Here is a 17,039-nt window from a genome sequence, read left to right on the forward strand (position 1 = left end):
ATGTTGAGGGGTTTTACTTCTGTCCCTGGGTCTCTTGGAATGTGTTGGGGGAAGGATCTGAGGGTTGCATCTTGGGGCAACAGGTCCCCTGGTTCAGTGTGAATGCTATGTATGATGTGTGTTGCCTTCAAGACTAAGTTCTTTAAACTCAGCGGGTCTGTAGATGAAACTGTAAGGTTGGTGCTTCCTGAAATTAATTCTACCTTCTTGTCTCATCGATAGATTAGCTCTCTGACTCCCTGGCTCTGATTGAGTTACTGGGCTCTGTGCACAATGTAATTCTAATCAGTTTGTATTTCTCACATGGCAGGCATTGTAGAAATTCCAAGTATTAACAAGCATGTATGCACAATACTTCTGTCGTTAAAAGTGCAGAACAAAGGCATTCATTCTCAACAGCCTTGGGAGTTAGATAAGCACTATTCCTATTGTATAGAATCAGGGAACCGGACAGAGCTACAGGTTAAGAGGTCTTTTGCCGTGCAGAAGTGTGTGTAGGTGCCCCTACAAGGATGCAAATAACATCACTGAGCACTCCAAAATTAAAAGTGTTATTTTCTTATGACGAAAACCTAGTTTTGACAGGAATGTGGAGATCAGCTGGCTCTCAAGCTATTGTTTCTGAAGTGTTACTCAAAACAGCAAGTGTCATTTAAGAACCCTTTTACCGTAATTGATTTTATAATTTTTCTGGTGAACTTTGACCAGTAAAAAGCGTGTTTCGGTAATAAAATCACTAAGCCAATCACATTCCAGGGAGAGAACTAAGGAATGTTTACAGTGTGTGTTTGTAGAATGATGGTTCAAAATCTTTTAAGGGGGAGGGATAGCTCAGTCGTTTGAACATTGGCCTGCTAAACCCAGGGTTGTGAGCTCAGTCCTTGGGTGGGGTCAGGGCACCATTTAGGGATCTGGGGCAAATCTGTCAGGGATGGTACTTGGTCCTTCTGTGAAGGCAGGGGACTGGACTCAATGACCTCTCAAGGTCCCTTCCAGTTCTATGAGATAGGTATATCTCCATATATTTATATATATTTTTTAAGACAGACCCTCTACAGTTCTTGCTAAGGTCTAAGGATTTCATCTATTTACTACTTTGAATGTGGAGACTCAGTTGATTCTTGTATCCTTGCAGCTGCTGTGGAAAACCCCCCATCTCTGAGCTGTGTAATGGGAACCAAGGCCAGGTTTATACAGAATGCTAGGGCTTCCAGGATGCATACATTTCATTTGCGCTTAGGTTATAACTTATAAATTAGATTCCTGTTTTCCTTTTAGTGGTTTATTACAGAAATAATGTTGAAACTGTAAAGAAGAAACCCTATCTTAGAGGTACAACTTTTCTTCTGTGGGATTCTTCATTTTTTTTCCCAATGCAACTTGAGTTTCCAGAGATCTAAATTACATTCCAGTGTATCCACCTTCAAATTGAATGGTCCATCCATCTGGATGTATGATACTTCATCTTCCAAGGTGGGAATTTCCCCAGATTGACCTATAGGTCACTTGCAGCAACAGGAAGTGCTCCAATATTCTGCTCATTCCAGAATCACAGCCTGGCCTTGGTCATGGATGCTTTTCTCCTGTCCTTGGGAGGGTGGCTGTTGTAGGCCTTCCCACCATTCCCTCTTGTGCACAAGATAAAGGCCCTCCACAGAGTGCAGAGGCAATCCTGGTAGCCCCACCATGGCCTCAGAAACATTAGTAGACCAAATTCTTGGATCTCTCCATAGATGCCCCAGTTGCATTACCTCTCCTCCCCAACCTGATCAGTCAGGACCATGGGCATCTTCTCCATCTGGATCTTAGGATCCCTCCACCGTCTGGCTTGGAAGCTTCATGGTAAAACCCTATGGAGCATCTGTGTTTGGAACTGCAGAGGGAAGTCCTTCTTGGCAGTAGGAAACTATCCACCAGGCGCCCTTACCTGGCTAAAAGGAAAAGGTTCACTTGTGTGTCATGCTGAGCACATCCACCTCCGCTCCAGGTGCCTATGCCAATGTTCCTGCACCTAAAATAACAGTCTGGCAACGTCTTCCATCAATGTTCACGTTGCTGTTCTCTTGGCACTTCACCTGGACGTGTCTAGACGCTCTGTATTTGCTAAGCCTATGGTGGGATGCTTTCTCCATGGTTTGGAGAGGCTGCATCTCCAGATCAGGCAGCGGGTTCCAGCATGGGACCTTCACTTGGTTTTCCAAACTCATGGGATCCCCATTTGAACCATAGCGACTTATTCCCTTCTCTGTCATGGAAGGATCCTTTCTCGTCACCTTTACCTCAGCAAGGAGAGTGTCTGAGTTGAAGACCCTCATGTCCGACCTGCCTTCCGCAAGGATAACGTACATCTCAAGCCTGCCCTGCCCTTTCTTCCTAAGGCTGACACACATTTTCACATTCTGCCCATTTTCTACCCTAAACTCATGCCAGTATCCACAAGCAGAAGCTCTGCTTTTTGGACATTCGGCAGGTGCTGGCCTTCTACGTCCAGTATACTAAGCCATGTCTCAAGTCAGACCGGATGAAGGGTCTTCCAGTACCATTGCAAAGAATATCCTTCAGGGTCACATCCCACCTCCACACGTGCTACACTCTGGCAAAGATTTCAGCTCCAGCACATTCCTCAGGCCTCGTCAGTGGCATTCCTAGCCCGAATACTGAGCCGAGAAATCTGCAGATCGGCAGCTTGTTCCTTGGTGCATACCCCTCATTACGCCACAATTCAGCACGATGGAGGATGCAGCTTTTGGCAGAGCGGTGCCCCAGTCTGTGGTTTCATAATTTTGACCCCACTACCTAGGTAAGGCTTGGGGGTCACCTAATAGGAATTGATATGAGCTGTCGCTTGAAGAAAAATGGTTACTCACCTTCTCATAACTGTTCTTTGAGATGTTTCTCCTGTTCATTCCAACCACACCTGCCTTCCCCTCTGTCCAAGTAACTGGCAAGAAGAGATTAAAGGCGCCATGTTGGCAGGGTCCTATATAGATTGCCAGAGAGGTGCCACTCTAAGTGTCTTCCTAGTTGACCCAATGGGTGCTGCTAGGGAGAGAACTTTCTGAGGACTGTGTGCGTGTCACGCACGCACACACATCTCAAAGAACGGCAGTTACGGGACGGTAACCCTTTCTTCGCTTATCTAGTCCCATGTTTTTCTTGGCAGGAGAGAGAACAGATTTTCAGGTTAACTTGGTCTACATTCAGATCACCAAAGGGAAAATAAATGAACTGATAAAGAGCCAAATGCTTATCTAACTCTAGTGTCCGGTCACTCCGACACCAATATCCTTAATCTTAATCTGTTGCTTTTTTCACTTTTTCATCTTTGGGAAATAATATGAAGGCCACTCTACGAGTCTAATCAGCCCTGAATGAAGAACATACTACAGTCGACCACGCTACACTTAGTCACTCCAACAGCAAAAGGAAAATACATTGTGCATGGCTCCATCTGTGTCCCCTTCCATTTTGCTGTCAGTCATGATTAGTATCTTATTGTTCTAGGTGTTGTCTGCACACATAATCCCTGCCTCAAAGTCCTTCATGATTTGATGTAATTTACAATCGCATTTACGCTTTATGTAGGTATAGATGTTTCTGCAGCCCTCGCATCTGCGGTGTTTGTAAATGGGTCTTCAACAGCCGTTTCTTCCTGCAGGCCTGTGGCAGTCTGTTGCTGACTGAGGCTGCTAACATATGCCATAGTGTTGCAAACAGTATCATTTTGAGGGTTGCCTCTTGTCTAAACAGGCCATCCTGTGTGCATGCTAGCAGGGAAAGTTCCAAAGCAAAGTGGCTTTGGAAACGCTGCTGCCCACAACATGAATCTTCTTAAGCTGAAACCCCAGAAATGCATATTTATCTTAACCACTGTTAAGAAAACGAAATGGCTTACTGTGGAAGAGCAGAATTTGTTAGCATCAGCCTTTTTGGGAGGTGGGGGTGGAAGGAGGAAATAAAACACAGTCCTTTATTAGAAATGATTTGGCGGAAAAGTTTACATGTCAGCTTGCTTTCAACAAGTCTTCCATTATGTCATGAGCTAGACCATTCAGGCTGCTCCCATTGTGAATAAGGGAGTAGAAAAATGGTTTTGTGCTTTCGTAGCTCAGGTGTTCCATGAGAGACGTCTGCCTTTCTCCTTCCCCAAAGAAAAGATTTGAAATTCTGCAGGAGATCGTGCATGAACACTGCTCCAGCATATCAGTCAGTCCCTGGCTTCCAACTTCCAGAATGCCAGTAGGCGAGCGGATTTGTGGAGGGTTAACGGTGTGTTGGCGCACTCTGTGCCTCTGTTTTGACATTCAGAAGAAGTTGCTTTCTTTTGACTAATTATATCTTTACCTTACATTGTCAGTGATTTTTATTACATAACACACGTCGCCAAGATAATCTGAGTGTATCTTCCCAAGTTCCCCCTGTCTTGAACAAAAGCTGTCTTCCTAGCGCAGAATGGGGAGTACCTTTTCATCCAGCGTCCCCTCAGATCTCTGAATAGCTTGACAGGTGGCATGATAGAGACTAGAGGGAGCAGATCAGAGCCTGGCGGTAAAGGGCTCGGTTTATTTAATTTGGTGACAAGCAACCTCCTCCTCCGACTAGTAACAAGTGCTTAGATTGCAACAGTGGAAGCGGAGCCTGCTGGGTATTCTCAGGGAATCAGCCTGACATTGACTTGCTAACTACACACTTAGCATGTTGATTAGTAAAGGCAGGCACTGCTTTGTCAGATGAGACTTAGAACTCTGGTCCTGCTCTTCGAAATCACGAGGGATCCAGTGGCTTGCTTTATAAAAGGAATATCCCCTTACAGCAGCACAATTGGATCGTTGCAGCTGTGCCACTGTAAGGTCTTCCAGATAGCCGCTCTCCGCTGTCGGCATAATTAAACCATCCCCCAACGAGTAGCGGTAGCCATGTTGGTAGGAGTCTCTCTCTCTCACAGGCTCAGTGCTGCCCAGGCTGGCACTTAGGTCCAGAAAACTTGGGTTGGCGACTGAGGGGTTGTTTCACGCTCCTGACTGACACAAGCGCTAGTATTGGCAGAGCTTGCAGGTACTGTATTGATGCTGTGGCAAAATTTCACTTCAGATCATTTTGTCATGCTTATATCCCAAAAAAGTATTGGTCCTGGATTTGGCATTTTGGTCTCTCTAGCCAGGTTGCTGCTGTTACCATGAGTCACAGTAACTGGAGCAAATCCAACCGTACAGGCACCATCTGCTAACAAATTTCATGTAATGGGGACAGGCTAAAAACCATAATCAAGGAAAGGAGGCAGCGACACAGCAAATATTTCCATCAAGTAAACGTTGTAGGTGATATTTATGTTCTTGAGTGATATATACTTTGAGGGCATAGCACAATTGCATCTTGAGAAGGGTGTGTGTGTGTGTGTGTGCGCGCGCGTGTGTGTGCCATAGAATTATAGACATGTACCGGGCCCAACAAAGCATTGAATCGACTCGCCTGTGGCGAGTAGATTTCAGCTGGGTGCCCCGTTTGCTTGCGGCAAGCGCATGCGCAATACAGGTCTTGCCCATGCGCACTGCGGGGCTGGCGAACCGCTTTCACTGCTGTTCATCAAGCCCTGGACATGCAGAACTGCAAGAGACCTCAGTTGATCAAGTAGGCCAGTTCCCTGCACTAAGACAGGACAAAGCAAACTCTAGACCAGAGGCTCTCAAACTGGAGGGAGGCACACAGCATGTATTTTGGGGGCGTGAGATGCTGTAGGGGAGGGTAAGTGCACATTTTCCCCACAGCAATCAGTAGTCTAGGTCATGCTTATTTTTACCCTCTTGCTGGCGGTGGCGCTGCCATCAGAGCTGGGTACGAGGTCCGTAGCCACCACTGTCCTGTTGCCCATCTCTGAAGGCAGCGTCACTGCCAGCAGCGGTGGAGTAATAAGGGTGTCCTGCCACCTTTCCTTCTGTGCTGCTGCCTTCCACGCTGGGTGCCCAGCCAGCAGCCGCTGCTCTCTGCTCTGCAGTCAGACTGAGCCGCTGGAGAGTTCTCTCTTGATAGTGGACGAGGGAGGCGCCTTCTCTTCCTCCTATCTCAGGAAGAAGTGATTGCGCGGTTGGGCCTCCGAAACTCACCTCCGTGTGGGTGAAGAGGTGATTTGCCCAGTGGCCATCGTGCTTGTTTCAAATTCCTTCCTTTCATCTAGCGCACAGAGTCCATATTCAGAGTGCCAGCCTTTCCTCCGGGAAAACTTCTTATTGCAGCACAGTGAGTTGGTATCCGGCATAGAGATGTAAATGATTACCTAGTAAGCCTTAGGCTTACTGGAGAGGTAACTGGTTAACTGGAAGCCCTGACAACCCCAGCCCTGCACCCTAGGAGGGGGCAGGCAGGCCCCGGGCTGGGCAGCCCCCTCTGTGGGATCCACGGTTAACCAGTTAAACATGTTGTTTAACCAGTTAACGGTCTAACCACTATTTGAGATCCCTAGCCCAGCCTGCACTCTGAGGGCTATTCTGTGTGTGAATCTTTGAAGGATCCAGTTTCATAAGCGGTGTGGTGTGGTGTGGTTAGCAGAGCTGTCCCGGGAGCACTGGGTACTGTTTGGAGCTTTACTGGAAGGCTCGGCGAAGATGCATTTTTCCTGGAGGAGGTGCACTGCTTGCTATAAAATACTGTGTCTTGCTTTCAGGTCAGCTGGTGGTGTGCACGCTGTGCTCCTGCGTCATGAAAACCAAGCAGATCTGGCTCTTCTCTGCTCACATGCTCCCTCTGCTGGCACGGCTCTGCCTCGTCCCACTGGAAACCATTGTTATCATCAACAAATTTGCCATGATTTTCACTGGCTTGGAAGTGCTCTATTTTCTGGCCTCAAATCTTCTAGTACCATATAATCTAGCAAAATCTGCATACAGAGAACTCGTCCAGGTAGGATGCACACAGATCCTAAGAGGTTCATTGGTTCGGATTGTGGTGGTATTGTATATTTTGTTGTCTGAAAAAGCGGGCATTGCAAAATGTCTTAATTATGTTTTCCTATCACTCTGTATTGTTTGTCTTCGTTACGTCCTCTTCCACTTATTTAAACAGCGCAGACTAGCCATTAGAGCAATAGTCTAGAGTCTAACCATGACTGATTGCTAAGCTCACTGACTTGCTTGACCTCCATTGTAATTTTTTTGGATAAAAACATATTTTTATTGGATAAAAACAAGGGCTCAGTCGGATGGATGTTATAGTTGATAAATCTGAAAAAAAGCTGCTCTTGGAAGGCAAATTGCACCCACAGATACAATTGCTGTAATTCTGGGGTTGATGATAATGCTTTATTCAGAAAAGTGGCAGTCTGTAAGTACAGCTTATCTTGACCTGGAAATGAGAGATGCAAGAAAAAAACATGAAACCAAGAACAAACTATGAATAACTTACCTGTCTGGAATATTAAAATACATGAGCAACTTTGTATAAACGTAAATATCCATTTAGAAATTCACTCCTAGCAAAGGTATCCATCTTCCCATTGATGTGCATAACTTTCATTAAGGTCAGTTACGCAATTTGGTTGAGAGACTTCCGAATTGGCTTACTGCAAATTAGAGCAGACTAGAACATGGAAGTTTTCAGACAATTTTTAACAATGAATTTCCTGACTTTTATCAGGCAGAGTAAGTCTTGTCAAATTTTTCAGCCAGCACCAGGGTACGAACTCCAGCTGTTCTACTGATCCATTTGTAGCTTGATAACATGGGTGGTTCCATATTCTTTGGCTGCAGAGAGAGACAGGAATGAACACCAGTCCCTATGGAATGTTCCGGTTCTGCCAGACATCAGTCCCATGTTGCATATGGTGGTCCAGCAAAATGCAAAGTGCCTGGGAATAATGAAGTGTCTTGTATCAAAAGGAATGGAGAACAGACTGAGGCCGCAGTTTCTGTGCTGCCTCTCCAATGAAAACAGTCCCCTGTCATCTCATTTTTAAAAATGGGTTCTGTGTGCAAGGCACTTTGACCTGCATGGACTTCCTTTGGTGTCTGTGTTTAAATGTTTCCAGAAACTTTTGCTTAGCGTGCGCAGACAGTGACCTGGAAAGAGGAAAAAAAAATTAAAAATGGACTTGCACTCTGATTTTGCTGCTATCGTATATAAAGAAGGCCAGAAAAATTCCTCTTCACAGAAACCTTCTTTTCTTACCTTAATATTCTGGTCTCGCCGTGGAAATCTTTATGGCTTGGTCTAGGCCAACCATTTTCTCCTGCAAACTTCCTGTTGTTATCACTAGCTGAGCCCCATGTGCCGTGAAAACGGTGAGTTAACTAGTGTGGATGAGCATCCTGCAGCCACTGCCATGTGGCTTAACACTGCTTAGGGCAGGTCAGAATGGCCCAGTGGTCAACCCTCTGGCATGTGCCAGATCCCCCTCTCTACACCGAGGCATCCACCAGCATGGTCCCCTAATGCAGTAACATTCCCTAGGGCAGACAAGGCCCATCTGAAACGGGAATTGTTTTTTCTTAACGTCGATTTAACCAGCACCTGACATATACTTGGTTGAAAAGATGTCTCTGTCACCGATTCAGTGCCCTTCATTTTTAAGTGTGAAAGCTCACAAGGCAAATCTGAGATGCCTTCCTGACACGCTTCACATTTCTGCAGTGCTAATACAAAATCTCAACAGCATAAATCAGCTGGTTTTTTTTGGAAAGATGGAGATTTTTCATATCACTTCTGTACACCATAAAGAGGTGCAAAAAGCCTGAAATTCACCTTTTTTTAATGTAGCTTACCAATAAACCCATTTTAAACTTTAAACTGTTGTTAAAGCCACTTCAGCTAACACTTGATGCAGTGATATCATAAATGTACTGTCAACACTCCTTCTTCTTTGGCGTTTGGGTTAAGAACACTTCAATATCTTGTTGTTTTAATACCATCTGTGTGCTCAAAGGAAAAGCTACTCGAGTGTTTATTTTTGTCTACTCTCCTTAGGACTTTATGGGCCGTTATAAGTGCACTAATTAAATTGTTTCTATAATCACTGTAAAGAGTTGAAATTAAGGGGGGGGGGATGAGAGAAGGGTTGCCTCACTGACTCCCTTTGTCTTTCAAATCTGTGTTTACTTGTCAATGCAGTACTGTTTTGGCCTTGCGAAAAAATGTTCTAGTACAAACTCTTCAAGGAGTATTGCTCACACTATGTTTCTACCAATTCACTATGCAAATAAAGGGCAAACTCTTCATGTGTGGCTATGAAACAATTTGGAAGGTATTAACAACATGCTGCTAGAATAATAAGCAGCTACCGCAGAGAATAGTAGTTTGCAATGTATGCTAGAGAGAACTGGCTGGAATTAGGAGAAATGTTAATGCCTCGGGTAAATCGGGTGGGGAGGGGGCTGCCTCTGAGGCACGTTACCTATCCTATGCCAGCCTCAGCATATACTTGTAACCTTGTTGGGCGGCATATTATGATTCTCATCTGATTTAAATGAAAGCTGGAAAAAATATGATAAATGCCCGTTTGTTTTTAAGGCGCTTTCTGCTGTTGAAAGCTAGAACCTATTCATGAAACTAAAGTCAGGAGGAAAAAACGAGCCCGAATTCAGAGCTAGTGTAAGTAGAAGCAACTCCATTGAAGGTCAAGGCAGATGAATCTGCTTATACCAGATTGGAATTTTGCCCAAACCTGATTTTAACATGACTCACTCGGCATCCCCTGCCATTGCTTGGGGGTAGTTGCTGACTTCAGTGATACCTTAATCCAGTAGCTATGACCTCACAGCTATTTCCGAGGCTCTGGAACGGTAATATTGCAGGCAGGAGTTTGTAATACTAGTGGGAAAACTTGGGAGCAGGGGATATCAAAACACCGAGGTTTTTAGTTGAATCTTCTGAACCCACCAGCTCGGGAGACTAAACCCAGTGGGCGGGTAGGCACAAGCAGCTTTTTGTCACCTTTATGCATCTTGGATTCTGGACTGTTGGTTGGTCTAACTTTAGAGCAACTTCAGGGGCTGCCTAAAGGCTTCAGAGCTTCTCAGAATCCCCCACGCTGCTCGATAGTATAGGTGCACCCTGCCTCTGTGCAGTGTGGCCCTGTGCCACAGGGTCATTGCAGCTCCTTTGCAGTGTCGGAGTGGGGGCTACACCTGGCCACCAAACTTATATGCTTCTTGTTAAATCAGCTAGGATAGAAGTCACGTTATCCAGGACTTCACTGACATATGGTTGCCAGTGGTGACAGGGATCTGCAAGTCTATTTTGCCTACTCAGCCTTTCACTGTAGAATACTAGTGGCTATATGCTTGTACAGCTGGTCTCTGAGTTACGAATGCATCGACTTACGACTGTTCATATTTACAACCAACCTCCTATACAGCCGGAACCAGAGTTACGAATGGAATCCGCACTTACGAACAGCGTGGCCGTACGTCAGTGAATGTAATCTGACTTACGAACAGATCGAGTTACGACCTAGTGTTTGGTACGTAACTTGCTCGTAAGTCGGGGACCGGCTGTAAAGTATGAGTTGGTTTCTCTGTCTTAAACTGCATGCTTGTTAGCGATTACTCCATAGCCGTTGTTTGAGTCTTGTTTTGGGTGTGAGCAACAGACGTTTGATGTAAAATAAAGCCACGTGTGGAAATGTTAGGGATGAATAATTTACCTGTCACCTTTAAGGTATTAGCCTTCCAACCTGAAGTTCCAGCTCCCTGAAAATCGTTTGTCTTGTAACCCCCCACACCTCCTGGGAGTAATGTCCCATTTAGTAGCACTGAGAAAACGTGTCTGCTGTACAGCCTTTCCTATTAGCCAGTATGTGGTGGAGGCACGTGGCTTTAGAGCCCCTAACGTCCAGGTCGTCCCTCTTGCCAGCAGTCAGGGTCTATCGGCTTTGGTCACCTAATACTAACATTGTATAAGGAACAGCTTAAACTTCAAAGAGTCACTGTCCAGACCAGGGGTGGGCAATAATGTTTGAAGGGGAGCCACTTGCAAAATGTTCAGAGTGGTCGTAGGCTGCCCCAGAAGGGCTTTGGGCGGAAGGGGCAGTCCTTTAAATAGCAGGAGATGAAAGGGCACGCGCCTCCCAGGCAACGCATTAGCGGCGGGGCAGGAGCTGTGAGCCCTTTCAACTCCTGCTATTTAGAGAGCTCACACTTCGCCACTGCCAGGAAGGCACAAGCCCTTTAAATGGAAACAGTTGAAAGGGCTCACAGCTCCCGGCCCTGTCCCGATCACATTTCCTGGCAGTGGCCGGGAATGCACAAGGCCTTTAAAAACAGAAGTTGAAAGGGCTCACTCCTCCCTGGCAGCTCCCAGGCAACGCGTTCGGGGCTGGGGCCGGGAGCTGCCGTGGGCTGGATCAGAGAGCTAGGTAGTCTGGATCCAGCCCGCTGACAGCCTCTTGGCCAGCCCTGCTCCAGACGTGCCCATTTGGGGGTATTTAGTCTCCGTGTCTAGACACTTAGCACCTGCCTTCAACAAAAGGTCAAGGAGGTACAAAGTCACAAAATGCACGTAACTGACCCATTTGTGCCACATGAATCTGACTCGTGTTTTGGGTTTTTTTTCCCTGTTATCTCTGCAAACATGCAGGGTGTGAACAAATACAACAAACTAGTCTTGTCTTTGCCTTGGTTAGGTGGTGGAGGTGTATGGTCTCCTGGCACTGGGGATGTCTCTGTGGAACCAGCTGGTGGTCCCTGTTCTCTTCATGGTGTTCTGGCTTGTCTTATTTGCTCTTCAAATCTACTCTTACTTCAGCACACGAGATCAGCCTGCCTCCAGAGAGAGACTTCTCTTCCTCTTCTTGACAAGGTAATTAACTTGTGTCCATAACATGCTGTTTTCTGTACATGCATTGTTTATATTCCTGAGCTAAGGTACTGTCTCCTATAAATGGGGGAGTTTAAACCAGCTGATTTATTCTAGTCCCCAGTAAGTATTTATTTGGATCTTACAGCCACCGTGCATTTTAGTCCAGTTAAGCCTTTTGCTTCATAGCAGCTCGGTGCAGAAGGGTATTAACAGAGTTGTGGAAAAGCTCCCAGTGAATACCAAATAGAACGTAGTGATGGCGAACTATTGTAGCAGCCATGGCCAACCCGTGGCTCGTGAGTTGCATGCGGCTCTTGCCCCCCAAAAGTGCGGCTCGCGAAGCTGCTCCTGTGGACCCCCCGAATGGTTCCTGCCGGCTCGCCCCCGGCTTCCCTGTGCTTACTGGGTCGGAGCTGTGGGTTTTAAAAATGGCACCCAAGATGGCGGCTGTCTTAAAGGGGCAGCCTCCTTTTTAATTTTTTTTAATGTTTTTGTTTGCTCAACAATTGTGTTCGGGGGGGGGAAGGGGGCTCTTTTTTTTTTTCGCTTGAGAATTCTGGTGCGGCTCTCCGCTGCTGTTTTGGCTCTTTTGTTAAATGGGTTGGGGTTGGTCACCCCTGCACTGTAGACTCAAAGCTCCAGGGGAGATGTTTTCACAGGGCTTCCAAAGCTGTCACCTACTGAGGCTAGTTAACTGCTTCCTCCGCTGGTACTTGTTTGTAGGATTGTGCTGTAGAGTCGGGGTGTCTGTTGTGTCCTCATTGCTGTGACAGGAAGTGCAGCAAGCCCATACCATACATGGAGGTTCAGCGATGAACAACAAGCATGGGGAATTCCAGCCACCCTGATATCAGCAGAATCAGAAATAAAACAAAGGGAACCCCCTCCTCCTGTATTTTCCTCAGGAAAGAGAGACTGCAGCTTTCTTTCTAATGGTGATCCTAAAAATCCCAGTAAATTACACTATTCCCCAGTTAGGTTCCTCTGGAAACTAGATTTCAGGGTCCCAGACCACTTGTTACTGTTGGGTTTGTTCTGATGGGTGTCTCTATTAGCAACCCACACTCTGACTGGCCGTTTCACCGACATTCTCAGTGCCTGTGCTGTGTGGGCACTTTTCATACCTCTTCCCTGCCTTATGTTTTTGGCATGCATCCTTCTACAAGGCCTGGACAAAGCATAGGACGCCCTCCCTTTCTTCTAACCCACGCAAGTCAATACCTTTCCAGCATCCCCTCATCTCCAGAGTTTTTGTCTGTAGAATAACCTGTCTGACGCCTCAGGATGAAGGCTCTAGAACATTCCATCACCCACCTTTCCCATATGGCCCTGCGTCCATCACAGTGCTTCAGCTCGTTGATACCGAGGAATGCCAGGCGCTGGCTCTCATGCCATCGTACAATCAATAATGCTGCATTACATCTTGAATTTTCAGTTGCCCCCCAACTTTATTTTACAGTTTCACGGAAGTGTTAATTTTGCACAAAGCAGAATATGATGGAGTTGAAGAAATTGCAGGGTAGAAGTCGGGCTTTTTGGCTGCTTGTGAAGAACTGGAAAATGTGACGCTCACGCTAGGGGCAGAGATGTGAGAGTCCCTTGACAGCAGGGTGGGAAGGAATCTGGGGATGATAAAATGGCTCGAAGACCCTGTCGCTCTGACATCACTGAGTCACTCAGAGCTCCCCACTGTGCTGAATACGGAAGCCTGTGCTCTAGTAGTGTGCATGCTCGTCTGGCCATGAGCAGAGAGCAGAGGTTTATTGGCACTGGCAGGGGGACTTTCACTGTCTGACACGCCTCATGCATTTGGCAAATATTGTGGCTGTTGCTACAAGCAAAGCTCTGAGGCCAGATTGACACTCTCCGTGCAAGTCTCAGAGTTGGTCTTTGCAGGCTCGAACCCTCTTATTCCAGTTACTGAACTGATTTCAAGTAATACACAGGTTTACCTGCTGCAGGCTAAACCGCTTCTAGTTCTCATGTTGGGTTCTGAAATCGTGTGCCCCAGAATTAAGGGACAAGAGTATGAACATGTATCAATCACCTACATCGGGTAGAACTTACCTGCCAAGTAGCACAATAAATCTGTATCTTCATAATTCCCCAGAGCTAAGCAAGAGGCCATCTCCAAAATGTTACTAGCTAGACTTCTTCTGTGCAGCCCCAACAGGGAGGCAGCAGACTTTTTTCTGTAGACTCAGTTGCAACACTCTGGTTTGGGGATGTGATTCCTTAAGGCATCCTTCCTGGTGAGCTTTGGGGGTTACTATCATCTTTTTATCTGCCCAGGAGATTTTTATATCCTTGTTTTGTGGGCTAAAGAGGCTTTGCCGTGGTAAGAAAATGAAACCAAAGAAAGCTCCAGGAGTAATCTCTGACAACCTGTTTAGGAGAGGAAGTTAAAATATCATTTGCTAGACAAATGAATAACAGCTTTTCTGGTCAGCCAGAAGACTTCACTGTAGTGCAGTCTACTTAGTAAATAGAAAAACGGTTTGTCAGAGAGCAGTCTGTGCCCACATGCCCGGTATTAGTGGTAATGAATTACTTCCTAGAGCTGTACGTCTCCAGAATTGAAGAAAGAGCAACCACAGTGCATTAATAGCAATGCTGAGCTTCCACAAACACACCGCAAACAAGATCACCACGCGGCCTTTGGTGTGTTTCTTTTGAACGTGGTAAGAATCGAAACCTTTGAGAGAGTTGCAAGCTCACACCTAGGGGCATACAGATAAATCTGGAAGCTCTCCAGTCCTTTGAGGGTTTTAAGCTCCTTTCCTTGCATGGTAAATGATCTCCATTTAAACATCTCCAGGGAGGGTGGTAGATTCTTAGCCAGAAGGGTTAAAAGTTCTTTCTGTGGCGCCTACCAGGAGGCTCAGCTATGCTGGATCAGACATCTTAAATGTCATTCCTGGCAACTTTGAAACTGGACCCTGGAGTTAATCAAGTATCCGAGGGGTCGCCGTGTTAGTCTGAATCTGCAAAAGCGGCGAGGAGTCCTGTGGCACCTTATAGACTAACTGAAGTGTTGGAGCATAAGCTTTCGTGGGCAAAGACCCACTTGCATCTGACGAAGTGGGTCTTTGTCCACGAAAGTTTATGCTCCAACACTTCAGTTAGTCTATAAGGAGTTAATAAAAAATACCTTGCGAAGTAGGGGCCTTCCATACGGAACATCGCACGTGGCCAGTCCAGAGAGGGAAGACACCAGGCCAGGCTCATCTGAGAGAGACTTCTGACCCCTTTCCTGGCCAGGTCTTTCCTGTTTCTGGCCACACCAGAGCAACATGCTGGGAACTGAGGAGTCGCTAGAGAATCATTGTGCCAGCCTCGCCCGGTATAAATCTTTTCCAACCAGTTAGACAAATCTGTCTCTTCTGCACGTTGCACTTGATGCTTATTGTTTTGGTGTGCTGCAGCTGGGCCCTTCCCCGCTGAGGGCTTTGGAGGGCATTTGAGCGCTCTGAGGAGCCGATGGTCTGTTCCAGACGCTGTGCTTTCTCTGCGTCGATGTACGCCATCTCGCAAAAGGGATTGTATTGCTCACTAGTGAATAGGGAGGGGCTGAGTTACCAGGACTGTGCCCTTGATTTTGTGATGAGAGAAACTCTTCCAAATTCTCGGCTTTGGGTTTCTTTCGAAGAGAGCTGCCATTCATGGGTAGAGGCCTATCCAGGAAGTTAAGAAGCTTCTAGTGAGCAGGTACCAAAGGCTTTCAGACCCTATCCGCTAGGGGAGGAGAGCGATTTTAACTTGATGTTGGATTGCTGAAGCCTAAGCAGAATGCTCCGTAATAAAACAGGAGATGTTAATTACATAGGCACTCCAAGAGGAAATGCCCTGCCTTTGTTGGCGTTACCTCCCTGGAGCCGGGGGAAACGTTACACATGGATGAAGAGGACCAGTGCTTCCTTTCCTTTCCTTTCCTTTCCTTTCCTTTCCTTTCCTTTCCTTTCCTTTCCTTTCCTGGAGCCGTTTGCTTCCCCGTGCTCCAGCAGTGTATTAGATGCTGCAGTGTGGCGTCCTACTGATTTCTCTGGGAAGAGACTGATGTCCTGAAGGAGCCAGACTTGCTGTAGTAACCAAGGGTGCCAGCATGTGGCTCTGAGTGGATTAGCTGAGGAGTCCCTGTCCTTAGAGGAAGGCGAGCACAGAGCGGCTCTGTACCCCCACTTTCCAGCCCTGCTGCCATCAGAGGTGGGGGGACGGACAGCCCTCACGCACTGCAGACTGCGGGTCTCGAGCAGTGCGACTCCCCTCACAGGCTGCTGCACTCCACAGAAACACCGAGACTGCACCGAGCCGGGACCGCACTCAGCCTGCCCCAGGAGGTGTGAGCGGAAACCACTCCTTCGGGAGCCTCCAATTTGGCTGGACCCTGCTCTTGAGACAGCTGAGGGTTCACCTGAAAGCGTCAAGTCGGAGAAGCCGCCTCCCGGGAAGCCGGGCAGCCAGCCCCTGCAGGCTCCGCTCCCAGGGAGGTGGCTTCGCTCTGGCTGAGCGTAACGGCACCATTAACCGATAAGCATCAGCTTATTGGTTAAACAGTTGGCCCGTTACACGCCAACATCCCTGCTTTTCAGACCACAGTTATGAAAAACTTTGTAATAGCCACTTGTATGAGCACTTTATAGGAACTTCCCGCTCAGTACCCTGGCAGTGTGTCTGTGGGTAAGACCTGACCAGTGAAACTGATCTGCTGTAACTTTGCTTCTCCTTGGGGTAATGGGATTGAAATGCAATTGAGTGCCTCACACTGCCATGCCTGAGTGTCAGCGCTCTTCTTCAGGCAAGAAAAAGCAAGCTAGCACCACCATGTGGGGCTTTCTCAAAGCACAATCTGAATAAGCAACCGAGGACCCCATGGGATTGCTTGTGCGGTGATGGACACACCCGTGTGATTGTGACAGTGTAACAGTGACTCTGACACTGGGTATCACAGGGGAAGGTAGTGGTCTGTTCTCATGTAATTTTATCTCAGCAAAAGAACATCCTTGTATTTGAGGGGCTGCTTGTGTTTAAGCCAATCCAAAGTTCTTTTTATTAATTAAACTGTTTCCCCCTTAGCATTGCAGAATGTTGCAGCACTCCATACTCGCTCTTGGGATTGGTGTTCACAGTCTCCTTCGTTGCGTTGGGAGTTTTGACCCTCTGCAAGTTTTACTTGCAGGGCTACCGTGCGTTCATGAACGACCCTGCCATGAACAGGTGAGTGCCTGAAGGCGCGTTCAGAATTGCATAGAACAGAG

At 46.9% G+C, this 17,039-nt stretch overlaps 1 protein-coding gene across 4 annotated transcripts in view; it reads left to right on the forward strand.

Moving 5' to 3' along the window:
* Positions 1-17,039, forward strand: part of RNF145 (ring finger protein 145) — a 78,928-nt gene that overhangs the window by 51,190 nt on the left and 10,699 nt on the right. For all 4 annotated transcript variants that reach the window (XM_075900645.2, XM_075900643.2, XM_075900644.2 and 1 more), the window contains 3 exons: positions 6,659-6,894; positions 11,609-11,784; positions 16,858-16,998. In XM_075900645.2, the coding sequence (XP_075756760.1) occupies positions 6,659-6,894; positions 11,609-11,784; positions 16,858-16,998 (553 nt within the window). The remainder of the gene's footprint in view (positions 1-6,658; positions 6,895-11,608; positions 11,785-16,857; positions 16,999-17,039) is intronic.

Source organism: Pelodiscus sinensis, chromosome 16 (genome assembly GCF_052426305.1).
Source record: "Pelodiscus sinensis isolate ZL-2025 chromosome 16, ASM5242630v1, whole genome shotgun sequence".
Taxonomy (NCBI): domain Eukaryota; kingdom Metazoa; phylum Chordata; order Testudines; family Trionychidae; genus Pelodiscus; species Pelodiscus sinensis.